Raw genomic sequence first — 26,485 nt, forward strand, 5'->3', positions numbered from 1 at the left:
CACATTTATTGAGCTCACTGAATAAAGTGAGTGAAATGGTTTGATGTGCATTTCAGAAGCTGGAACTTCTGAATTGTGTGCATCTTACTGAAAAAGGGGCTTATATGATTAACTGATTATCTAAATAGTTGATTAATTTTCTTCTTTTGATCGATTATTAAGTTCAGCTTGAATGTTGTTAGTCTTTTGTTTTTCTTTGGTTGACATTTACAAAAAAAGAGTAATAGTTTCATTTCAATCAGTATATCACTGCAACACTCGTCTTGCATCGTCATGGTCTCGCCAACAAAAAGCAAAGTTTGCCTCAGTTCATTGTGTTCATGTAGTGGTTGGCCTGAGTGTATTGTTCTGTGTGGCTGGTGCGGTGTTGTTTTTAGCTGGATTACATGGCTGCCTGGCCTCATCACTGTAGCTCTGGTATAACAATGGAGCTTCTCCGCCATCTAAGTACACAAAGCTAAGCTAACAGACACAGCCTGCACACCCTGGCCTACTGTTCCCACACAGAAAGAAAAAGAGATTGATTGCAGACTTTATTCTCTCCCACTCAAGCCGCAGCAGCTCTCAAATATCCAACCCCCTTAAGTCTGTCATTTAATTCTGTGCAGCAGTGCTGACACTGCAAGGTGGAGAGACTTCCTCTTTCTCCCCTCTTTCTCCCTCTCTCCATCACACATTCACACTCTCACACTCGTCTGATATTCCTGCTCTGCATGTCGCAGTCACCCGCTTTGCCGTCGCACAGAAAGTGACGAGTTGAAAGGACAGCTCCGTAACTTCGGCTGTGTGTCAATCAGGCTTCATTTCTCTGCAGCACACCCCGAGTCTCTGAGGTTCAACTGTCTCCCTGGCCAGAGTCTGCCATGCATTTTTAATGAACCTGCATGTGAGTGAGCATGGTGAGAAGGAGCAGCCCACTCCTCCCAACTGTATCTGAGGTTATTACAGTCTCACTGTTTTGAAGCGGGTCAATTTCCTCTCACCAGGGAGCAGCGCACTGTGGCAGCACAATACTGAGCAGAATATTAATTTACAATACTACTGGACTTAAAACCCTTCACACAGAGTATGTTGACAGTGTGTGTGTGTTTGACAAAGAGAAAAAGCATCAGAGCTGCAGGGCACTATTACAAGTAGTGAGACTATCCATCATTTGATGGACCCGCTTCAAACTCCCATAGCACTAATCATCCATCCTTTATTTACAGTCCATGTCTTCTGACCTCTCTCAGCGCAACATATCAGCAGTATTATTACGTTTTTCTGCCAGCTCCAACTGTTTTTAACTCTTTTAAAAAATAGATTTTTGTTGTGTTTAATAGGTACAGCACAGAAAACACAAGTCTTTATGAGCGAGATGACACAAAATCTAAAATTTTCAATGTACAGTACATGAAACAATGCGATTATATTCAACACAAAAGGTTTTAATGCCTGTCAACAAAGCAAAAAAGGAGCAAACATAAATACTTTTTTTTTTTTTTAAGGTGAAAAAATAAGCAAAGATTGTATTTTTTTTTTTATTTTTTTATTTTTTCAATTAATCATTTTGTCTGTCCTGTCTGGACTTTTCAGCTCTAAAATAAACAATCCTGTAATCAGGTAAATATATTTAATTTAACCATCTGAACCCCAAAAGCCAAGGGAACGAAAACAAAAAAAGTGTTTAAAAAGGTTGAACAACCCTTATTAATAAGCAAGTTGATCTTCTTGTAGAGAGTCAGCAATATTCTGTCTTCAAGAAGAGGTGAAGAGACAAATAGTAGGAGGGTTGATAGTGATGAAGGTTTCAGTCTGATGAAAGAAGATTTTAGAAAATTTCCTTTAATATATTTCATTTCATATATTTTCTAAAATAAGAAGTATGCTCTCACTTGTCTCAGAGTTTACAGACTCAAAATGTGATCATTTTACATTTTACACTGCTTTGTACTGTTTCATTAGAGCTGTATGACCAAAGACTGCTGATAAATGTTCCAAAACAGCAATTGTATTCGCTATAATAAATTTGAAAAAAACAAAAATACATTTCTTGACCTGTTCAGTGTGATATTCAAATAAATATTTTTAGCCTTTAAATCATGTTTTGCTTCCAGTTTTACTCATCATGTTCTTAAATCCTAATGCAGCTTGTGACCCTGCGAGGCTCCATTTTAGAAGATGCCGTGGCGTCTACAGGGAAACACGGCACAGTTCGAGGTCTGCCGCTCAAAGAGGTCCTGGAACAGGTCGTCCCAGAGCTCAATGTGTCCTGTTTGAGACTGGCACTCAGCACAGCCAAAGTCACAGAGCAGCTCCTAAAACTGGATGAACAGGGGGTGAGTTTAATGTGTCTACATTTGCATTTGACTTGTGGGCTCTTGCAATAAAACTGGATATTGGACAGTTGATTTATTTAAAGTGTCCTTGGGCAAAATACAGTAAGTGTACCTGTGCAGGGAAGTTGTCTGTGGTGACTGTACAGCAAAAAAGAAAATCAAAGAGATAAGGAGAAACAGTGACATATGGTATTCTCAGATAGTGTGTATAAAAGTGTCTCAAACCTGTACAACTGATTTAGTGCTTGTGCAAAGTACAAAACTGAGTGGAGGGCAGTGAAAGCTGTGTAAAGTAGGGTGTGGCATGTTTAAGCATGAGTGTGTAACCATAAAAGCCTTAATGTTTGGCCATGTTATCTCAGCTTTAATTTAATGGAGGGTGAAGTGCAAGACAGGTATTTTGCCAGCAGTTGTTGTTTGTGCAGGTGGTTTATGCCCCAACGAAACTGTACTCTGTGAGAAAAAAAAAATAGATATGCATTACATTTGGATTAAATTCTTGTCCGTTGACAGTTACTTTCAACAGAAACATGACGTTCAGACTGCAGTGTTTCAGCTGTGTTTGAATGTCATGTTTAAGCTGTTTCTATTTGCTCTGAGAGTGTGTCTAATATTAAAGGTATCTCTCCACTGCCTTGTAGCTAAGTCAGAAGCACAAGGTGGGTGTTCTGCTGTGCCGTGCAGGCCAGAGCACAGAGGAGGAGATGTACAACAACGAGGAGGCATCACCCGCCTTCTCTGCCTTCCTGGAGCTGCTGGGGGAGCAGGTGCTTCTCAAAGGATTTACCAAATACGCTGCACAGCTCGACACAAAGAGTAAGAGCCTCTTTCAGACATGCATCCTGTTCTGTAAATTAGATTTTTAAATGCTGGTCTCTTGACTGAATGAAATACTTTTCTGTTAAAATCAGTCTTGCTATGTCAGATCTAGTAACATTTCCATAATGCTGCCCTATAGAAATTTTCTTTGGTTGAGGTAAAACACACACATCTTATTTGCCACTGAAATAGCTGTATCACTTCATTATAATTTCTTATTCTTAAATAAATAACATCTGGGAAAAACACACAATAAATAAACCCCCAGTCCCAGCAAAGGCAACCCTGTGAATCCTCATTGTCCCTGGAAAAACATCTTTTTAAACCAGAAACTGTGATTCAACAAACACTATCATCTGTAGTTCACAACCTCTGTTGTGAAATTAAAATATCCTTCTCCTCCTCCTTCTCCAGCGGACTCAACAGGCACCCACTCCCTGTACACCACCTACCAGGGCTACGAGGTCATGTTCCACGTGTCGACCATGTTGCCCTATATGCCCAACAACCCACAGCAGGTAAGAGCTTATGAACATCCCCACTTAAATACATCCCCATCACTTGGGGCTGTATGCTGTGCTGCAGGTCAAACACTGGTGTGTATATCTTAAAAATACATCCATGACTTTCCTTTGTTGTCACCCTGAGCCTTTAAAGCACTCCTATGTTTGTTAGTTAAAGCCTCTGTTTTTTGCCCTGGATCGTAAAACCACAGCAAGAATCCATGAAGTGGAAACTCGTGACTTGTGTCGCCTTCTTCATTTAAAGTCTCCTTCCGTTTTATTCAGCCTTTTGTGTTTTTATAGTCTTTGTTCTCTGTGTCTTGGCTTTTCTGCCTTGTCTAGCTTTTTCTTTTGACTTCTTTCTGCCTCTCAGTGAATTGGGTGGGGTTCAGTGGTGAGTAGTTATTAGTATATTTTCTCCCTCTTTTTCACTTCTTTTACCTATTTAAATAATGCTGCCTTTCTACGTGTTCTCCTGGGCGCTGTGTGTTTGCAGCATGGGCAACAAGTGAGTGAGCTGTGTGTAAAATAACATTTTGTGTGTGGGTATATCATTTGCATAAGTGTTTGCGTGAGAGGCTCACACGGGTGTGCACATGTGCTCAGACAAGCCCTGTAGGTGCTCAGGATTAGTGTGCACACTTGTAAACACATCACCACAGAGCAATTTAGGCCACAAAGAATTCATTTGTTATGCACAGACATTAAAAAAAATCAGTGTCGTAAATTAGAAGACTGTAATGCTATCACCATCACCCCCAGCAATCTATTGCTATTATAAATAAGCTTTTGACAATTTACTATCTTGTGAAAGATCTTGTTACAAATAAGTGTGTTCCCTATGACTTAAGTAGTTTAAATGTTTAAGCAGCAAAATGTCAGTATCAATTGTTCAATCAGAAAGAGTCTTTTTTTTTTCATAAGTAGCACAATAACTCCATCCAGAGGTTTAGGGACTGCAGCAGCGAGGAGATTTACTTGCGCAGATAAACCTCTAGGTGGCAGCGTCTGACATTAAAAACAGCCCACAGCAGATGAACGAGCACAGGAGGATTCAAGTGTAGCTGCTGTGAAGGCTCTTACATTCACTCTAGAGGAAAAGGAGAGCACAAGCTCTGCCTGCAGAATTCAATTGAATGACCAGTCAAGAAATATACAATAAATAACTGGTAAATCTTGCACATCAACGAAGTTCAGCTGTTCTCAGAATGAATATTCAAATACAACATAGCTAAGATGCTTTTAAAAGGTCCCAGATGTAAAATTGAATTGACTTCTTTCCTGTCACTGTACACTAGAACAAGTACAATTACATTTTTTAAACTGCAGCCTTGGTACAAGTGAAGGATGCTCCTCTGGCACCATGCTGGAGAATGTGTCTGTGGCCAAACAGTGGGCTGCATTACATAATTGGTACTTTCACACTTCTCTCTGCAGATGAAGAGAGGATTGGCAAGCACTGCACCACAGACACAGCCTGGACTGTTTGCCATGTCTCCTACATGAACACAGATAGACGGACAAACCAGCACTCACATACACAGACACAAATAGCCCACACAGAATCCGAAAAACAAATTACATAAAGAGCTGTTGTTTGGTGTCAAAGAGTGAGCGTCTCAATCTCTCATTTCCCTTGTCAGACTTTCTATCGTTTACTGAGTCAGTGGTGTCAGTGCCAGTTATGTTCGCTCATTTTATTAATTTGACATTTTTGTCTGTCCTCTCCTCCACAGCTCCTCAGGAAGAGGCACATAGGGAACGACATTGTCACGATAATCTTTCAGGAGCCGGGAGCGTTGCCTTTCACCCCTCAAAATATTCGTTCACACTTCCAGCATGTCTTTGTTATCGTTCGTGTACACAACCCCTGCTCTGACAACACCTGTTACAGGTAAATGTTTGCAACAGATCGAACACATATTTATATACATGCTGCTATAATTAAAAATTATTCTGATCCTCTGTGTCTTCCTTTTCTCTCAGTGTTGCTGTGACACGGATGAAGGATGTGCCCCCCTTTGGACCACCCATTCCCAACGGCGTCACCTTCCGTGACCCCGAGACTTTTCGAAACTTCCTTCTAGCCAAAGTCATCAATGCAGAAAGTGCAGCACACAAGTCAGAGAAGTTCCACACCATGGCCACACGAACACGGCAGGAGTACCTGCGTGACCTGGCTGAGAACTACGTGAGCAGCACGCCGCTCGACTCAGCTGGCAAACTAAACAATCTCATCTCTCTTGCGTCTAAGAAACGCGAGCGCTCAAAGGCGAGAGAAGGAGCGGAGCTTGGAGCTGCAGGGGCGGTTGCTTGGAGAGTCCAGGCCCAGGACTTTAGTGGAGGAGGAACGGAGCTCTTCTGTGCCTTGGGTTTGTCAGCTGAGTATGTCCTCCTCATAGACTGTTCCACCAAAGAGGTGGTGTTTAACTGTTTCTGTGCGGACGTGATCGGCTGGACACCAGAACGACTGGCGCTGAAGATCTTCTATGGCAGAGGAGACCACATCGCCGTACGAGTACCAGAAGGCTGTGCACAGGACATCAGGGAGATGGTTCAGAGGTTAAAGGTGAGAGCCTAGAGCAGGATTGTGACTCAGTGTGGGCCATAGTGAGTAGAAAGATGACTACACACTGTTTGCATTCAGTGTTTCTTACCATTATACACTGCTTGTATCCTTGAGGCCCAGCAAATCTGTTGAGGGAATTTCCTTCCTCATATCTCTTTTGCAAAGCTTCTTTATACATATATAAATCCATGCATTGTTTACATCCTTATTTACCAGCTTGCAGTTTTCATCTTCACTGCACACTTGTTTGTCACCAGCACGAAAACAGAAAAAGAAAAGAATTAAATTGTCCTTATGTATGTGCATGTGTCTTATGTGTGTGCACAGTACAAACAAATGGGCTCTGACATGTAAAGGCACTGCTCTGTAGAGCTTGTAGTGGTCAAAAACTTCACAGGGAACCTTGAAAGGTTGGAGATCTTGACTCAAGATTGTGCGTAACTATTGTCAGACCACTTAAAAGCCTTAATTACACTTTATCAAGTCACTGTGTTTTTGTGGTTAGCACTGTTTTGTTTTCAAAATCTGTTGGGCTGTTTTCCTGTTAAGACTGTTACTACTTCATACCTGCTCTGAAGTCAGGGAATTTCCACAGTGAGCATTGTTTTTCATCCTGTGGAGGTTTTACTGACTCACCTGGAAAAACCTGTAAATTCAAAGGGAAAACAGGATTCACACAACAGGAGTCACAGCTATGACAAATGATATCACATTGTATAGATATAGTCCATGCAACCATGTGATTCACTCTTTGAATGAAGCTATCCAACTGTAAGCACTGGCTGATAAGAAGCATTAAATCTAATGATAATCCCTGAAAATTTTTTGATGAATTAAACTGAGGGAAAAGAAGATTTCCTGGACTCCAGCGAGCTTTGTGTTAATCCAACAGAAAACAAAATATTTAAAAAACGGAGTTAATCTTTCTAAAAGCACCAAATACATGCACACTGGAGACTAACGATGTTCCCAGAATTCTGGTTGAAATAGTTTGAGGTGGGTAATTTGTGTGAATATTGATAATATCATTGATCGTTGTTCATGTGTAATGGGTTGTAAACGTCATCCTTCTTAGATATTGACTTTTTTTAGAAGATGTCCAGAGACTACACACATAATAAAATGTTAATGGTGTGAATCTAATGTGTTTTTCCCTACATCCTTTGTTTGGCAAGTCGCTGACAGTGGGATGCGAGACTGTAGATATGACACTGAGAAGAAACGGACTGGGACAGCTGGGCTTCCATGTTCGCCTGGATGGCACTGTGGCTGAGGTACCATCAGATGACCAGATCTTATACTGAAATACTTTGAAGATTCTTGGCTGTACATAACTGACCTGTTTTTTTTTTTTTTTCATGCAGGTGGAGGAGTACGGCTTCGCTTGGCAGGCAGGACTGAGGCAGGGCAGCCGGTTGGTGGAGATCTGCAAGGTGGCCGCAGTGACGCTAACTCATGAGCAGATGATTGACCTGCTGAGGACGTCGGTCACGGTCAAAGTGGTCATCATTCCTCCGTACGAGGAGGGCGGACCTCGCAGGTGTGTTGCAGTGTGCATGGTCTTTCCTTTGAAGCTGAACTAATGAGAGTGATTCATTTGTAAACAGCTGCCATGAATACAGATGTTGAGGCAGTGGGTGACGGCATGGGAGGGTGCTGAGCGTAAGTGGGCAGTAGTGGAAGGACAAGAGCGAGCTAGAATGAGTATAGGATGCTCTTCACTCAAACACACAAAAGCCTGGGTGAGATAGTGGCCAGACTCCAATGTTCTGAGAGGATTTTGTGTGGGAGTGTGTGAAAAGAGGAAGCAGGCGAACAGAGAGAGAAAGAACGACGTGGTTGAGGAGGAAACAGGCAAAATGAGGCATGGAGACAAAAAGAAAGGAGCATTTGTTTTAAGTGAATTAGCAAAATCTGCCATTCTTTGTTTCTCTAGTTCCGTCTTATCTCGTCATCTCTTCTGTTGTCTCGCTTCTCCTCCTCCCACAATCTGTATCTTTCCCCTGCCGTCATCCTTTTCCATCCTTTCATCCGCACATAAGGCCTTGAGTTAGACAGAATAACGAGGCCTTATGAGACGCTGATGTGGTGCTACAGGACGGTTACCGAGGTGAAGAAAATAACCACAGTGTGTCTGTGTTCCTGACTGAACTAGAGCTCCTAAATACAGTAATTGTGGCGGGCTGTGTGATCGCACAGTGGTTAGATTTCTTTAACGTTGGAAGCAGTTTAATTACACCAACTTAAATCCTTTTGACACACACACACACACACACACTCTGCTGTGGCATTGGAGCAGCTGATAATTAGAGTCTTGTATTTCACTCTTCCCCTTTCTCTCCCTCTCTCTCCGACTCGTTTCCCAATGTGTGCCAGGCAAGCAGATTGCATGAGATTAAGGCCTGGAATCTGCAGGGGAGGGGGGCGAGGGAGGGAGGGGGAAAGACCACAAAAATAAATAAATAAAGGAGTGGAAGTGATTAATTAAAAATGCATGCCCTGTGCAAATGAAAAGGACGAAAAAGAAGGAGGGAGGGATCGAGCTGTAAAGAGAGGGAGAGGCAGGGTTGAGTGTATTGAGGCAGAGAAGCGTTCGGCGAGGAGGACGTGTCTCAACACCACCGAGAGTTTAGAGGAGTGGGTGGAAGAGAGAGCGAGAGGAAGAGAAAGAGACGCACGAAAGTTGGAAGGGTTTTTTCTTTGCTGTTGTGTCTCGGCTGTGAACTCGCAAGATGGACGGGTAGAGCAGGGAAAAGGTGTGACTGATCGGTGGCGTGTTGGGGAGCTCCAGCTGTGTCATCTCAGCCAGCGTGATGGGAGAAACACTGCATGTCGACAGATGTAGGCTCTGCTCTCTCTAAGGTTTGTACTGTCATCCTCCCGTGTGCGTGTACGAGGTCTGAGCGCGCACCGCTATTACGTAACTGTATTGATAGTGGTTGAGTTATTCCTTCATTGATTAAAATATCCTGACCACATGTTGCGTGCATGTACACGAATTACTATTTTTAAGCTGTTATGCTTTTGTCGAGAACACTGTCATTTGAAATCTGCTCAAAAATTCACATTTTCTGAAGACATCGTTGTTGGTGTGTGGGTGTTTGTGTGTGCATCTGTGTTCTGTTTACGTCTCTTAAGGGCTCCAACAAACAATCGTGTTCATTGATCTGCTGAATATTTTCTACGTTTTAAGATTGATCTATAAAATTGTGCAGTCAGAACTGCCCTGTACAGTTTTTCCAAGCATGTAGCGACATCGTCAAATGTCTTATGTTGTCCAACTAACACTCCAAAACTCCAATATATTCAGTTTACATCAGATTTACACCTCTAAGGACCTGCAGCCATTTGGCTTTGGGTTTGTTTGCAATCAGCAAATCTGCAACCTAAGTAAGTCATTGATCATTTAATCCAGTTTGGAGCACAATTGCCAAAAAAATCAGAAGGAATAGTTTCTCAGATATGAATATAGGTTTGTCTCCTGTGGGAGTAAATTGAATATCTTTGGATTTTAGAGCACCTTAGACACATTTTTAGCCTTTCCTTTTATTGTTTTGCATCTCTTTAAGTTTTTTTTACTTACTCTTGCCCCTGAATTTCACTTGCCCCTTACTTGAAATCTTCCCGTTGACACCACTTTTCCTCCTCATTTCATTTTCTCTCTTAGTTCGTCTCATCTTAAATGCCGTCCATTATGCATATTTGATACCTCCTGTAATAGGCTTTGTGAATGAAATAATGATGACGTTTAAAAGATGCATGCTGGATATCAGGAGGATACTGAGCAAAATCTAGTTGTGTTTGTGTCCTGAGTCGATAAATAAAGATAACCACCCCTCCATCTGGGAGCTCTGTTAGTGCTTTCATAATTGATGAGAATAAATGCCAGCTTATCCTCATTTGAGAGCTGTTGAAGGCTGTCCCCCTCACATGATGCTTTAATTTTTTATTACAACGGCGAGCTAAAACAGTTGATGTCTGTGGCATTTTGATGTGAGAAGTACTGGTTGGTACTGTTTCTGAGTAGAGAAAAAAAATTTGAACTAAGCATGAATTTTAAGTGCAGCTACTGTGACCTTGTGCTCTGCTTTTATACATATCTGCTGTATAAACTAAGACCTTGAGTGAGGAGCTCTTTGATGAGATTAGAGGATATCTCAAACGCACACACGTACACACACACACTCACACTCACACACACACACACACACACACACACACACTTGACCTCAGTCTCACAGTAGGCAAGATGGAGCCCTGATGTGCCAATAATCAGTTTCCTTTCCTCTCTTGCTCCCTCCATCGGCGTCAGGGGAGCTCATTAGCAAGCTCTGTTACATGTCGGCCGCGTGTTTGAGCATCCACAAAGCGTGTTATGTGAGGACAATAATGTGGAGGATTCTGAGAAAATTTATTGAGCGGTTTTCACACACTGAACTCAGTACAGAAGCCACAGTTCTGGTTCAGCTGCAGTTCAGCCTTCAAGGGGGAGGCTGCTGCTCCTCACCAGTCCTTTTCACTGAGCCACAGCTGAGCTCACAACGTGTGGATGGAGACTGTGCAAAGGCAACATACATGGGGGTTAGGAGTAGAGCAATGACATTTAAGTGTCAAGCTTTTGATTCTCTTGCTGTGCTGAATTCTTTATTATCTTCCTAAACCTCTTTGTGTCTGTTTAGGGGCTGCACAGAGGAGTACGAGATGAAGACCATGGAGCAGAAGCCAGAACCTGAGCCTCTGGCGGCAGGATACCGACCCTCCCCTCGCCAAACATGGCGATGGGAAAGCTCACCCATTCCTCCTGGGCTTCACAGTGCCCCCAACGCACAGCGTTGGGTACCCATGGGCCCCCCACCTCCTCCACTGCCCCGCACACACAAGGCCCTGATGCCAGTTCCCTACAGAGAGCCTCAGCACCTCAATTCCAAGAGGTAAGATTCGAACATTGTTTCATTTTCTGTCACATTACACAACAGATACTGTAGCTGATAATGGTCTCTTTATTGGTGACTAGACAAATATTACAGTTATGGAAATAAAAGGTAAAGTTAATAAAAGCTAAATTGCATAATGCATAAAAAAACTCAGTAAGTACAACAAGCACCCTTCAGTGTATCTCAGTGATTTGCTTCATTACACTATAAAGATATGATGGTTTTAGAGGTGTGTATATACAGCACTCCACAAAGTCTTTCTGTATCAGTGGCCTGAGCCCAAACTTCTTTATAACCCCTATATTTTATATTTCAAATTCAAATTGCTGTACAGGTAGTTGTAATTCAGCTTACAGAAATAAAAAAAAAGGCTTTTTTTGTTTGATATGAAAAACATTAACAGCTACACTGCAGCTTCTGTTTTTGTTTACATCTTAAATGAATAATTTGCAAACACTTTCGTAGCTCATGACAGTTATGTTATTCTGCTATTTGGCAACAAGAATGAAAATGAATGAATTACCTATTAATGATTTATGATGATTTAATGAGTAAAAAGTATGTCAGCTTAAGAGTCAGAATTAGTGTTATTGCCAAGAAGGTTTTCACATATGAGGATTTTACTTGATTTTGGTGCATGACATTAACGCTGATAGGTAGAAACATTTTTAAAGGATAAAATAGGCTTTTAAAAAAGCAATTGTTGCAAGTCAATAGACAGTAAGGGTTAGAAGACAAAGAAAGGGAAAGAGTTACAAGTCAAACAGCAAGTATAGCAAATCCAAGGGGTTGTAAGTCATTTAAGTTAGTAGGAATGTGTAAATTATTTGCCTGATAATGTAAAAAAAAAAAAAAAAAAAAGCCATTGTATGTGGTGTAAAAACCTTGAAATGTACAAAGGGTAATAATTCTATTTAAAAAGCCGTGCATTGAGGAAAAACAAAACCTATATTACCTCCCAATCATGTTTAACCAAGAAAAGTGAAACAACAAAATGGCATTTTAGTCTTTTTATCAGAATAATATTGGATATTTATTGAGATAGCGGTTGTAACTTCATTACTGAAGGTTTTCTAGGATAGCTTCCCTGCGTGCAACATCCTAAATAAATATTTGACACAAGAGGTTTTTGAAGGCAGATGTGCTTGAAGAAACATCCTCAGGCTAACTCACATATTATTACTACACCGTTGCTGCCTGCCAGACTTCATCTGAAAACGGCTGGAAAACTGCATTGTTAATATGTTTCTCCTGTATGTTTGCATTCTACTTGAACAAGATGGATTTTTAACTCAGATCTCACCAAAGTGTCAAAGTAGCTATTTCAGTTTGTCAAGGTTAAGTAGGTTGTAGGTGTTTACAGCAATGTTTTTGTTTTACGTTGAGTCTTTAACTTGTTTCCTCTTGGTTAACAAGCTCACACACATTACTTGGAGCTCTTGTCGTCACCCAAAGTTAATAACAAGTTTGTTTTTCGCTTAATTTAGACCGGTATTTTGTGTGTTTTTGTAACATCCTTACTCATTTCCATCACCTCTCTGTGGTCTGTTGTTTTTCTCCTAATTAACCATCACCTGCTGTATCTTCCAGACCAGTGAGCTACCCAGAGAACCACTACAGTCTGTCTCCTGCAGGAGGCGACAGAGTGCTGCCCTACAGGAACCCCTCTGCTAGCTTCTCCTCGCCCTCCTCGGGCCTGGTCGGTCTCTCCACAATGGGACCGCCTGGAATCACACCAGGGCCCTTTGTACGCTACAAACCTTCACCCGACAGGTGTGTATGTATGTGTGTGTCTGTGGTCTTTTGTTCTCTGAGCTTTTCTCCATCACTGCTCAGATCTTGATTAAACATGTCCGATGTTACCCATAACAACTGTTTTGTGTGCTAGAGGCAGATTACATTGGTTCATAAGAGAGGCTGAATAATGTAGCGCGTCCATGTCTGCAGCAAGGCGTGTATGAACACACTGTCTTCCAGAGAAAGGATCTGTTGTGTGGGTGGCTCTTCCTCACAGTGTGGAGGTTGATAACATCTCACCCAACCAGAGAAACGTGTTTTATTTAACCGCCATCAGGATGCAAAACAGAGACTGAAAATCTCCTCTGTTAGTCAGATCCAAACTGTATATTTTTAGGGCTTGCTTTAGGGGAATTTCACTCTTCACTCATCTTGCCTTCATATTCTAGTTATTTTGCTGCAGACTCCTGCATGAATGTATGAATGTGTTCATTAATCACATACCCATCCTTTCTTCTATGACCTATGCAGATATGGAACAGGACAGCGCCCCCTGCTGCCCTATGAACCCCACCTCAGTGTGGACGTCACCTCCAGTGGAGAGTCTTCCTCAGGCTTCACAAGCCAGGACAGCACCATGGAGCGTGGTAAAACAGGTACACCACCCTCAAAAAGTAGATGTTCAACATAACATATCTGACACATCTCTTTAAAGTAGCCGTGATCACTGTTTATCCATTAACCCTCTGAACCCAAAGCAGTTTCTGGGTGTTTTTGCTGCTGTCACATTTTGTCACATTGCGGGCTCATTTTTTACGGCAACATAAAATCCTGCACCTCAGTGGAAGCAGCACAACCATAAATAGAAGTTTGGCGTGCGTAATGACAGAGAGTTCTAATGAAATAAATGATAAAAAAGAAAAAAAAACAAAAGTGTGTATGTTTTTTTTTGTTACATACTCTACAAAAAGGGGGGCAAATAGAATCATCATGAACAACATTTTTCAAGTGCACCCAGGTCTTACTAATCTGGAATAAAATTGTGACTCTCCGTACTATAAATATTTTACTACTTACATTTTTAATTTGTTTCCATACTTGTCCCCCTGCTCTGTGTTGAAACAGTCTGCAGTACAACCAAAAAAATGTTGTCACATGACTGTTAGTCGGACAAGTCACTAATAGCTTTTCAGTTGTGCCAAGGAATGCAGATTTTGTTCTTTTTTACAGCATTTGGTTCTTGCTAACGGCTATTTTTTTTTTTGAACAATTTTTAATGAGGCGCGTAAAATACCTTGTATTTAATGGAATATCACAATGCCATGCTTAGATTTGTTTTTTTTTGTCCTGATAGAACTGCAGGTCACAAATAATTTGAGGGTTGAAAATCTGATGATTCTGTCTGTTTTTACAGTTTCTGGCTCTGATAAGTGGCATAATATTGTTTCAACCCTGCCACCTTAGGGTTCAGAAGAATAACATGGATCACTTAACTACTTGCATCTGAAATTTCTCTGAAGTTCTATACTCTCAAAGCTCACTGTTTTGGTTTTTCGCCGACAGTTCCTCTTTTGATTAATTTTAACAGCTATCGCTTTCAGTTGCAGCCGTAATGCAAAAGCTTGAAAATAACACACGACACTATCTAAGAACCAAGCAGTTTGATTTGCAGTCACCTGTGACCAGAAGCACGGCAAGAACTGGGAACCAGTGCAGCGTTGTGTCTGCAGGATGTGCCAAGACGCAATTGTTAGCTAACATATTCACCATATCAATTTAAAAGTTAATAATATGTAGCCAAGAAACCTGTTACTGCTGATTGTAGGTTAATCTGACATCTCCACTTGGTCTCTATATTGCTTCAAGTGTGTGTGTATTGCTCAGTAGACCAGAGATAGCTGAGTGTGATTTTGAGCGATGGCGTGTGGGGGGAGGTCAGTGTTTAAATGTGCCATAAGTATATAATCCTCTTTGGCAACCATGGACATTCAGTGTAATTTGCTTTAATCCTGTCTGTGTGTGTTTTCTGTGCAGAACCCCTCTGGCATGTCCCAGCGTCGTCGTCTCGGGGACCAGGTGGCGGAGGGGGGCAGCGGAGACTAACCAGGCAGGATGTCCCAGGGAAAGACTCGCCAAACAGACACTCGAAGGTCAGACTTGTCATCACTCGATCTCATTGTTTTATCTGTCACCTTCTCTGCCTCACTGAGTCCATCTGACTGTTGTCCTCGTGTCCTCTGCAGGGTGAGACTCAGTACTCCAGCCACTCCAGCAGCAACACTCTGTCCAGCAACGCCTCCAGCAGCCACAGCGACGAGCGCTGGTTCGACGGAGGTGCTGGAGGAGAGAGAGGAGGCGGGGGTTGCCTGGGTGACCCGGCCGACACCGACCCCGACCTTCTCAACAAGGGAGGGTCCAACGACAGCGGCATCGACGCCTCGACGCACTACAACAACACTCGCCACGGAAACATGTCCAACAGCCAATCCCACAAGCCCATGCACTGCTCTGCGACCTACAGTGGCATCCAGGAGCTGTCCGTGGGAAGGAGCAGCGGTGGGGGAGAGGCGAGGAGACGAGAGTCTTCACCCATCATACCAGCTGCATCCAATCAGAACAAAGGATACCGGACGAGGACATTCCCGCCTCCTGGCTCCAGTGCTGATAAAATGGATGCTTTCAAACCCAGGTACGAGACCAACTTCCTGATTAGATGCATCTTTTATGGCACATTTAATGAGGCGAACATTAACCTCAGTGAATGAGAGGGCAGATTTAAGCCAGAAATGTGATGCTTTTTATTGTATAGAGAGAATGTTGCAATTCAGTTCTGCTTAGCATAATGGAAAATGTATGTACTTTGTAATAACTCAAGACTTTATTAATGCTACACCAAGCAGCAGTTTATGAACCACCACTAGATAAATTGAATGATAGATGAAAATGTATTTTTAAAGGGTACATAAAGGATTATAGCAGCCTAATCCTGGTGAAACATACAGATCATCATGTGATCTGTGCTGGTGCACTTGTTACTGCTACCCCCACAATATAAATGCATGCAACACACAAACCTGCACAGACTTCAAACCACTCTGTGCTGGATTAAAACAATCTGTGTTTAAACCCTGTCATCGACTCTAATGCTGCAGTCTGTGCCTTTGATGTGTCAGGCCTTCAGCATCATATAGACCTAAAGTTTAAACAAGGGGCTTTAAAAATCATAATAGTGTACAGATTGGCAAATAGCATTATAAGGTGTGGTTCATTTTGTTGCTCATAACAGCCACTGTGTGACATGTAAGTCAGATGGACAGATTTGAAGTTTTAGTACAGTGGTTATTCAGCTTGTTTTGACGTGGAACGTAAAACCGTTTGACGTAAAACCTTTTAGATGCTGCCTTTGTAGCACACAACATAGTAAGATAGCATATTAGCTTGATAAATTAGAGCAGTCATAATTCATAACCTTTCTTGTCAATAGTGTTGCATCAGCACTCAGTAATAAAGTTTGCCTTGTAAATAGTCTTGGTGACTGGACGGCACAGCCTGGACATTATTTCCACATTCTTTATTTTCATCACCTGATCAGTAAACAGGAGGGAAGGGAAATGTATGGAGCCATAATTAATAAAGTCAAGCAAAGGGAGCACATGCAGTCTTGTTCCTTGGATTAAATGAACATACCCTGCATCATGCAAGTTATTGCTGGTGTTGTCTGTTAAGATAATGTGACTAAATATTTGCAAAGGAGGGTTGACAAGCAGACAACTGTCACCTGACCTCTTAAATATAGTTAGCGAACTCATTATAAGACATTGCAACTGCCTCAGACAATATAAAATTGTTCATGTTGTTTGATTTACCATACGTATATCTGTCCGTCTTTTAAGGGCCTACACACCGCAGGGTTACAAGACTCCAACAGCAGAAAAGGCTCGACCGGTCCGAGCCGCCACCACTACGCCCACTTCAGCTCAGTTAAGCTCCACCCCTCTGTCAAGCTCCGCCCCAAAGGCCTTATATGGAAAGAGCAGACAAACAGCCTGGCAAACCGAAGACACCAGTCAGTCACCTTCAAACACAGTGACAGCATCCAACTCTGAAGGCAGCAACGGCAAGAAGTAAGAAAGAGACTGAGAGACAGAAATTATCTTTGTTAATGAAGTGAAGGTTGGTTTAAAGCACCCACACTTGAAGGAGCTCTTTACTACTAATTCTGCCTCGTATAAGTGGTTTCCAGCCTACACATACAAAGCACGTCTGCTTGCTGTCCTTTGACACTGGATGCATATGCCATATATTGTCTGTGACGAATTCAATGAAAGTGCTTTAAGCTCTGAAGATGTAAAACCATTGTGTAATTCAGAAGAAGAAAATACTAGAGGAAGATATACAATAATAAGCAGGACATTTTTTTTTTTTCTGCTTTCCTCACATTTATCCTGCGACCTCTTGCTGAAGTCATAATTAGTCAGAGGTTAGGAACAAGTCCCCTAAAACATAATGATAAATAATTTTTTTTTTTTTTTTACTTTTTAGAAAAGTAGTGAGTGTCCTCAGTGTGTTTTTATTTTGGAGAGCATAGACAAGCTGATAACATTGTGGGGAGATGCAGGAAATAGTCATTAATTTTTTTTAAAAAAAAGGATGCATTTCTTTGTGCTGATGCTCATATCTTGTGTCTTAAGGCAGGTAGATACGAATTCAAAAAATGTGTTCGGACAACCTCGGCTCCGAGCATCACTGAGGGACCTACGATCACCACGACGGACGTACAAGAGCACCATCGAAGACGACCTGAAGAAACTGATCATCATGGACAACCCAGGAGAGACACCACAAAGAGATCCAGTGAGAACCAAACTTGCAGATCATTATATAAGGCTTTAGTCAACAGATTTACTCTCAAGAACTTCCACACACAGCTCTGACCTCTGTGACTTTTCTCTCTGCAGTCTCCCAGACGGACATTGCAACGCACCTTTTCAGATGAGTCACTATGCAGCGGCCGCAGAGACGCCAGCTTTGCCAACTCTGAGAGCCAGACGACCCCCACCGACGTGCTGTTCACCTGCACGCTGCCCACTCGCAGACACAACGTCTCCTCCAACCACATGCAGGGCAAGAAGGGTGAGTGTTCAAGCTGCGGCTGCTCTCCTTTTATTTTCAGACAGGTTCACCAAACTTCCGAAAGCCATGTTGAATGCTGACGGGCAACCCTGCTGTGTTGAGTGTATTCGCTGCCAAGTTTTATTCTTTCAAGTTGCTCAGAGTCATTAAAGCAAACCCTGTTATGATTATTAACTTCAAATTGCAGAAATTGCATTCTCTGCAACTTTGAAGTATGTAAAAGTTCTTAAATCACACAGAGGTTTGTTTACTTACTACAGCTACTGTTCTCTTCTGCCCCTCAGTGCCTCTGTCTGCATCAGAGCTGTCTCTTACAGAAGTGAGAGACAAAGTTCCCCCCCTGAGGAGGCTTGATCCTGGGCTGATGCCCCTTCCTGACACAGCCTGTGGACTGGAGTGGTCCAGCCTGGTCAATGCTGCTAAAGCCTACGAAGGTGAGGATGTGAGGTTTGTTCTTTGCTGTTTAAAGTTCTTGTATTAGCAGCTGCACTCAGGGAAGACAATGCCGAGGGCTGCATTACGAAGCAAGACTAGTAAGTTATTGGTGCATGTTGAACTTAAAGCCAGAGTTTTTAGTGTCACGAAGGATGCTCTCTTTTAGCCTCCTAGATCACCATGGTAACTTATGGTGCACAGCTAACCTGCTCTAGAGGAGGTTACGTTCACATTTTTGGATTTAAATTGGATGCATCTCCCTTTAACCAAATCGTTTCCTGAAGATTCTCTGAGTGATAAAGATTCTCAGCTGAGGGATGCGTTATATCTGCAAACCTGCTGAGCTGCACGTTAGTATTTCTTTTGAACAAAGCCGTGCCGTTACAGTAGCACAGACTGTATGCATTGCATTGCCATGGTAACCTTCATTCAATTGGCGATACAGAAAATGCATAAATGTGTTTGAGCCTGATTTGCTGCCAAGTTTGTTTTACACTGCTGGTACTGCAGCTAATATTAAACAGATTGCAATATTGATTCGTGTCTTGGTATTTATCAAAGAGAATATTCAATCAGTGACATTCTTTTTTTTTTTTTTTTTTTTTATTTTGCCCAAAGCTGTGTATCCTTCATTATGAGACAGTATGGACCTCAATCTATGTATTCACTAATATTTTTAAATGTATGAACTTTAACGCATAGCAGCTCTAATGTGCAGCTGGTACGTTAGAAATATATTGATGTGAGTGGCACAATAAAAATATTAACTTACACAATTAACGGTTTTCTACCAGCATTCCTCTCTTGCACCACTTGCACAAGCAGTGTTTCTTATCATAATAGATTCATAGCTCTCCATTATAGCAACCTGTTAATTGAAATAAGCAGCATGCAATCAGTCCATTTTGTGATGAAGAGGAGTCAAATGACGCATTAAACACATTCTCTTATGTGAACTTGCAAAGAGTCAGAAAAGGCAAGTCTAGGGTCCCTAAAAAGTTGATAACCAGCGCTGTTGTACAAGTTATCTTGTTTTGGGGTCTTATATTTTTCCAAGCCAACTTACGTTAAAAAAAAAAAAAGCCTGTCTATGTCAAACTTGCTTTGTGCTACATCTCTCAGATTTGAATGTATTCTGTTACAATTTGCCAAAAATCATACAAACCATTAGTGCACACATACATAGAGAACGGCTTACATTAACTCCCATCATATCAGCTTTATGTATAGACTTTGATCGGACAACAGTATAACGGTGTTGTTGTAATGACAACTTTGCAAGATTTAAATGTGTGATTTAAAAGTGTAAATTCCCAAATCCCTGATGGATACTAGATATATTGTTTGGGGTCTATCGGTTTCACCACATCTCACCTCTCCTCTGTCACACGATACTCCTGGGAGAGGACATGGGATCTGGGCGTTCAGCTTCATCTCTGCTTCCCAGCCACTGTTTCTTTTCTGGACCTCTGCTGTCCCTCATGTCCTCTACTGCTACAAAGCACAACTCAAACCACACAAACACACTGGACTCAATCCAGCACCTGATTCATGACCTTAACCTGCTGCTATCTGTGCAGAGTGACTGTGTCAAGTATCCCAAGGGACGATAGAATAAAAAGACTCGTTCAAGCAGCTTTTTGAAAACACAATCGTGTTTCTCTGTTGCAGCACAAAGAGCGGTTTCCCTCTTCTCACTGACAGAGCCGCAGGCTGGAGGTCCGGACATGAGACCAGTCATCAGTCCAGTTCAGTTTCACACTCCTCAGACGCCACGGACCACGCCCACCTTCAGCGGGTAGGCGCACCTCCTCGATACATCACCAGTACAAACCATATTTGATATAAAGTAGTGCAGAGAAATAAATCAATATTCATGCTTTGTTATACTCCTTTATAAACTTTGTCCCTGCTGCCACCTTGTGGTAGTTTACTTAACTGTCTGAAGTGACTCTCCAGGTTGTTTACTCATCTGTGTATTCACACTAGATTAAAAGAGTTTGTTGTTTGAGATGTGTGTGTTGGCAGAAAGGCTGTGAAGAGCTTTTTTAAGGATCTTCAAAGTACCAGTAAAGCCTGTCTTCCCTCTCTACCTGTAACTTGTGCAGCAGCGGTTGTTTGTGTCGTTGGAAAGTGTTGTAACAATCGTTGGCTCTATGCAAAGTAATGTGTGCTGTGTGTGTTTACAGCGACGAGGTGCCCAATGATTTGTCTGGCCGGCTCTACCACCTGGAAGTGATGTTGAAACAGCTGAACACTGATCTGGAGAGAGTGAGAATCTTTCGTTTCTGAAATATTACCTTTTTTTTTTTTTTTTTACTATTTTTAACCTCGGACATTCTTGTAATGTTATATGCACACACTTTTAGTTACTCTGCCACGTCACATTAAACAGGAGTTACGCTGGTGAGTGTGTTCAGGCTTCTCAACAACTACTACATTTTTTTGTCACTAAGTTTGATGTTGGTATAATTTAACCCTCTGAACCCCACACATTTAAAGGGCATAAAAGTCCCACATCTATATTGAAACAACACAACCATGACGAGAAGTAGAGAGAACACACATTTACAATGCCATGAGTCATCAACTAAAGTTTAATTTCACTGATTACTTATTTTATAAAAATTGAAAGAATTGGGGATAATTGTGTCCAAAATGTTGCCTACAGTTCCTAGAGTAGCACAAATAGTGGAAAAACACAAGGTTACTACTACATTTTTAATGAGTTTTTTTTTTGTTGTTGTCTTGCATGCAGTTCAGTCCAGTTCAGCCAAAACATTCCTACATTTTTGTCTTGTGACTCTTGGCCATAACTTCTCAGCTGCTCCGAAGAACACAGAGTTGATTGTTTTTTTCCAAAAACTAGTTCAAGCAAATGGTTTATTTTTGCAGAATTTGGAAACTTGAATTGTAGTGAATGGATTTTGATGAACTATCACGATATTAGGCTTTGCTAAGTTTCCTTACTGAGCAGCTTGTTACAGCTGAATAGTTCAAGGACTGGTGGAAACCGTTGGAGACCAGTTTTCTCTGTTGTTACAGTTTCTGGCTCTTTATAAAACTAGACATTTTGGCAGCATGACTTTTAAACCTACTGGTGGGTTTTGCGGGTACAAAGAAGGTAAAAATTTAGCTCACAAACATATTACTCTTAGCAATAATATCCTTAAATTTTGCACATTACTTTAGTACATAGTTCAGGCCATTATCCAGAAACACTGAACTAAACAGTCTTTATTTCTCTTCTTCTTCCCTCTTTTCCTCTGTCTCTCTACTTCCAGGAGAAGAAAGATAAAGTCGTTCTGCTAGCGGAGATGGCCAACCTGCGAGAAAACAACCAGCGCCTGCAGGAGGAGAGCCACACCGCCAGCGAGCAGCTGCGTAAGTTCAGCATGCTCTTTACAAACCTCAACAAGACGGGCAGCGACCACGAGGGTCACTACGTAACACATGAAGCTGACTCACAGAGGGAGTGATCGACAGCTGCAGCAGAAGAGCGTGAGATTCAGGCCAAAGGGAGGGCCAGTGTGAGAGTACCCATGATTCCTTGCACTCACAGGGGCGGCAGAGGACACGATGATGTCACCTGACTCAGCTTCCACTGGACGGCCTTAAACCAGAGACGGCAACGAAAACAAGACGATCTGGATTTTTAAATTGTAACACTCGGAGAGCCTGCACACAGACGAAGCAGAGACCCTCCCTCTCTACACCCTGAGCCTGTTTATTTTTCTAAACTGAAGTGAAGACGTCTTATGTCCTTGTTATATATATATATATAAATATAGAAACACATAATGCTACTATGCCAGAGGAGCGAGCAGGAGAGGAGATCCTGACTGTTTTAGAGAACACTACATCACCTGGAGAGGCCTAATACTGTTCCTGCAGCGAATCAGCCAAAAAGACACTCATTACAGACTGCATCTCCCAGAATGCACTAGAAGTAATGGAAGCTCTACAGACATGGTACTGTAGATAGATGCCTGTGTGGTACAATTCCCACGTATCAATATTCTCAACATTGTACTGATATTGTATAACAGTCGTACTAAAGAGGTGTGTGTGTGTGTAACTGATGGTACAATACTCAGAAGCATTACAGCACGACAGCGTTGTGCTCGAGGAAGACGCGTCTTATTCCTTCGGTGTGAGTGTTAATGTGAGAGTTTGGGTGTTATATGTCTGTTAAAGGACAACTGAGTGATGAACAAACTTGTTTACTGTAATATGAAACTCGTGGGCCACAATATTTTTTCTGTCCGCCGTTTACATGGATGAACTTTGGGCCCACAGATGTGAAACAAGCCATCAGCGTGTTTAGCGAGAGTAAATGGTTGATGTCACAAAGCTCAGTGATTATAATAGCATCATATCTGATATAGTGAAGAGTTCTGATTCTAATTTCCACTGTTTTCAGCAGTGCCCTGTCATCTCAGATCAAACTGGATCAATATTTTAATCTCAAATAAGTGTTTTTTTAGGTAATTTTTAAAGCAGTAGGTACAACATTTTGAGAATTACGCTTTCTGGAGTGTCAGAGGAGAAGACTGATAACTATGGAAGCACTTTTCATTCTGTATTTTCTAATTATGTCTTACTGTCAAATATAATATAACAACATCTCATAATTGGGAGAGAAATGGTGGTTATTATTGATCACTACACTTGAGAGGACCAGGGCGATGGTGCTATCCTACTTAATGTAATGAATGTGAGCTTGAATATCAACATACATGTATTTTTTGAAAAATGTCCAAAATCTTAACTTCTGTGAGCAGATATAACCTTGTACAAGAAATGAGGAAGTATGATCTTGCTATGGATACCATGAGTTGCAGTGTGAGCCCTGTTTTGGCTTCTATTTGTTTACATTTTTAAGATGAAGAATTAACTCTGACCAGTTTATCTTTGTGTGTGCCATTGAATGCACTGACAACTATCATTGAAATACTTTGATAATGAAGAAATGTTAAAACCAAATGATTCTCAGGCACGTTCTGACGCATTCCAACTCATGCCCCAGTAGTTTATTTATTGCACATTGTCTCCTAATTATGAGATCATTTCAATAAGACATAATTATGAGGTGTTGTAATTCCTTTTCTTTTGTGAATGCAGTCTGCTTCCATAGTTATCACGCTCACCGTAACTTTCCGTTAAATATCATAAGTAGAGCCTGAACGATGCATCCGTTGGTCCCTGTTACCTGCAGATGTTGACCTGTCACAGATATATTGCTTTTAGCACGTTTTAATACAGAACATAATACATTAAAAGATGCTTGGGGTAAATTAGAAATGGTGTCATAACACAGTTTGCAACTCCGACTCTGTTTTTACAAAACCCTCAGCAGTGTCTGCAGCACATGTAGCAGAGTTTTGAAGTTGTGTTTTCACATTAACCTGCTAGTTTGAAAAACACATGACTGGAAATTACTCTAAAATATCTGAATATTTATAAATATTGTTGGACGATAATCAATATCAGAATTTTTTACACTCCAAAAATCTTGTGTCGGTTGGGCTCTAGAGATGAGGCTTTACAACCAGGAAGTGGTAATCACTTTGGTTGTTTGGAAACAGCTAGTTAGCTGGTTAACTAAAATAGCAAAATCTGCTTACCAGTTCATCTAAAGTTAATTTTTAACATTCTATATCTTGTTTCTTTAATCTGTGCACTACAGTTCACCAGTCTGCAGAGGGATAACTTTGACTGCTGGTAACTTTTCACTAGTAGCTTCCTGGAGTCTCTGCTGGTTGCCTGGAAACCGGTTGTGGTGCTGCACTTAATTTTACGACTTATTAGACCTGATTAGCATTTTTAGGCATCCGCTGAAAACGTTTTTTAAGCCGCTAACTTTATCACAAACCTGATGTTAAATGCCAAACATGGCACGCTCAGTCTATTTATATATAAAAACAAAGGGTGCTCGCTGGTCGATGGATTTTGTCACGTTAGATACGAAAATCGGCATCAATCTGCTCATCTGCTCTCAGCAAATAAGCGTAATTTCCCAAAATGTGAAACACTTTCTGTAATTCTATTCAAAATGAAGCTGTTTCACCTGTAACGTGTGCTAATAGGAAACATACTGTACATGAAACTCACTCAGCAACACTGAAGCTCCTTCATATCAGAACCAGTCTGTTTGTTCGTATGAGAGGATTCGTCCCTGTGTTCGGTGATAAATGAACACCAGAGACACTATTTATACTGCTAGCTTGCTTAATGATATTGTCTACTATATCTATTTTTCATACAGAAGTGTGCTGTTTGAATGCTGGTACTGAATGGACAATGCATCCCTGCAGAGGGTCAATCTTCCTGTTCCAGTTTAGACGTTTCTGACAAAACTGTACTCGATGATCGTCTCCCGCTCTGCTCTGTACAAGGTTTCCTCCCTCATCCGACTGGATCTGGTTGTTTTGAATTTTCCAACCCACTCAGGTTCTTCAAGATGCTGTTAATGACACTATATATCATCAAATAGGGGTGGGTGATATGAGTTTTTGCCCTGCTGTTGATACCACTTCTGGCATCCCTTTAATATTTCTGGGTGTATTTCGGTTAGCAGGACTGCGTGAAGGCAATATTGGATTTTATCGAACCTTGGTTTGTGTTTCATTTGCTGGATAAGCCAAAAACAGACTGTTCTGATTGAGACGTTTGTTAACAGTTTCTCAACTGCTTTTTCCATCAGTTGACTCTATCGATATGCTGTGATAAAGGACTTTCCTCCATATTGCCCACTCCTACGATCAACAACACTTCTTTTTCCACTGACGTTAGAGGGCACCTGTGTTGTATTCTGACTCGGAGCTGAACGAGAAACTGCCGTCTTCTCCCTGCACCTGCTTTAATACCAGCCTCCTTTAGACCCCTGCAGCTAATGATACAGCTTCAGGACGGACTGTTTTGACCCCAGTGACTTGGGGTTCACACATACTGCTTTCAGCCCTTCACATAAAGCTGCCACGTTTAATTCTGGTTTGTCGTAAGCGTAGACACACTCCTGATATTCCTCCAGCAGGAAACCCTTCATTCACTCAGCTTTGCAGGTGTGGCTGTGATTTTAGTATCTTCAAGTCTTAATCTTTAGTTTGCTTATGTAAAAGGGGCAAGGTTTCTTTTTTTTATAATATATATATATATAAATCTTGTTCATGTTATGTATAATTTTAAGCTATTTATAGCATACACAATGCCCCCTGTTGAACAAATCAATAATGCATTAATAATGGTAATATTGTATGACTAGGTTTTTTTTTGTTTTGTTTTTTTTTTAGATGTTAAATATTTTTATAATTTATTTTTTAACACATTGGCCACTGTTGCAGACAGTAGTGAAGAAGAGAGGGTACTGTGTTTTATTTGTGTATGCTGTTTAACTTGTGATTTCTGTACAAAACTGATTTGTATGATTCCGTTTTTCTTTCTTTCTTTTTTTTTTTTTCTTGCGGGCGTCACGTTTCCCCTTCCTGCGTCGGTGCTTTCTGCATGCAGCGGGGGTACGTGAAGCTACGGTGGAAAAAAAAGTTGGTTTTCTTTGGGTTGTAATAATAACTTGTACATTTAAAAGTGTAAATTATGTTTTCATTATTTTATAAAAAAAAATATATTAAAAATAACTATCAAAACATTTGCAGATTTTTCTTTTCTTTTTGAGCTTTTTTCCCTCTTTAAGTTATGCAAGTGGTAAACTTGAGTGCAACTTTTTTTTTATTAATAGTCAAAAAATAACTTGTGATTTTTACAGTTTTGTGTAAAATATTTCAAAAAAATGCTAATGACCAATTCCCAGAGTGGAAGGTGATGTCTTTGAATTACTTTTTACAAGCTTAAACCCCCAAAATAAAGTTGATGTTTCCTAAAATAACATCTTTACATTTAAGAAGTTTGAACCAGATTTTGGCACTTTTGCTTGACACCTGTCTTTTTGTCAGCTGATCATTTTAGCAAAAGAAAAAGTTTAAATGATTGAACTGTGCAGACTTTAAAACACGCAGCACTTAGAGCTGTTACAAAATCAAT

The 26,485-nt window shown here is 41.1% G+C and overlaps 1 protein-coding gene across 1 annotated transcript in view; it reads left to right on the top strand.

The window, feature by feature from the left end:
- The window catches only part of sipa1l3 (signal-induced proliferation-associated 1 like 3), a 73,381-nt gene extending 50,546 nt beyond the window's left edge, over positions 1-22,835 (top strand). Inside the window, exons 6-24 of the mRNA XM_008291657.1 lie at positions 2,130-2,318; positions 2,960-3,134; positions 3,552-3,655; positions 5,377-5,534; positions 5,627-6,209; positions 7,385-7,483; positions 7,574-7,749; positions 10,889-11,140; positions 12,734-12,916; positions 13,412-13,536; positions 14,915-15,030; positions 15,124-15,569; positions 16,774-17,004; positions 17,572-17,734; positions 17,839-18,013; positions 18,298-18,447; positions 20,120-20,246; positions 20,638-20,719; positions 21,733-22,835. Coding sequence (XP_008289879.1) covers positions 2,130-2,318; positions 2,960-3,134; positions 3,552-3,655; positions 5,377-5,534; positions 5,627-6,209; positions 7,385-7,483; positions 7,574-7,749; positions 10,889-11,140; positions 12,734-12,916; positions 13,412-13,536; positions 14,915-15,030; positions 15,124-15,569; positions 16,774-17,004; positions 17,572-17,734; positions 17,839-18,013; positions 18,298-18,447; positions 20,120-20,246; positions 20,638-20,719; positions 21,733-21,927 — 3,729 coding nt within the window. The 3' untranslated portion in view covers positions 21,928-22,835. The remainder of the gene's footprint in view (positions 1-2,129; positions 2,319-2,959; positions 3,135-3,551; positions 3,656-5,376; positions 5,535-5,626; positions 6,210-7,384; positions 7,484-7,573; positions 7,750-10,888; positions 11,141-12,733; positions 12,917-13,411; positions 13,537-14,914; positions 15,031-15,123; positions 15,570-16,773; positions 17,005-17,571; positions 17,735-17,838; positions 18,014-18,297; positions 18,448-20,119; positions 20,247-20,637; positions 20,720-21,732) is intronic.
- The last annotated feature ends 3,650 nt before the right edge of the window (positions 22,836-26,485 follow it).

The sequence above is a fragment of the Stegastes partitus genome, unplaced genomic scaffold, assembly GCF_000690725.1.
Source record: "Stegastes partitus isolate 25-593 unplaced genomic scaffold, Stegastes_partitus-1.0.2 Scaffold754, whole genome shotgun sequence".
Taxonomy (NCBI): Eukaryota; Metazoa; Chordata; class Actinopteri; family Pomacentridae; genus Stegastes; species Stegastes partitus.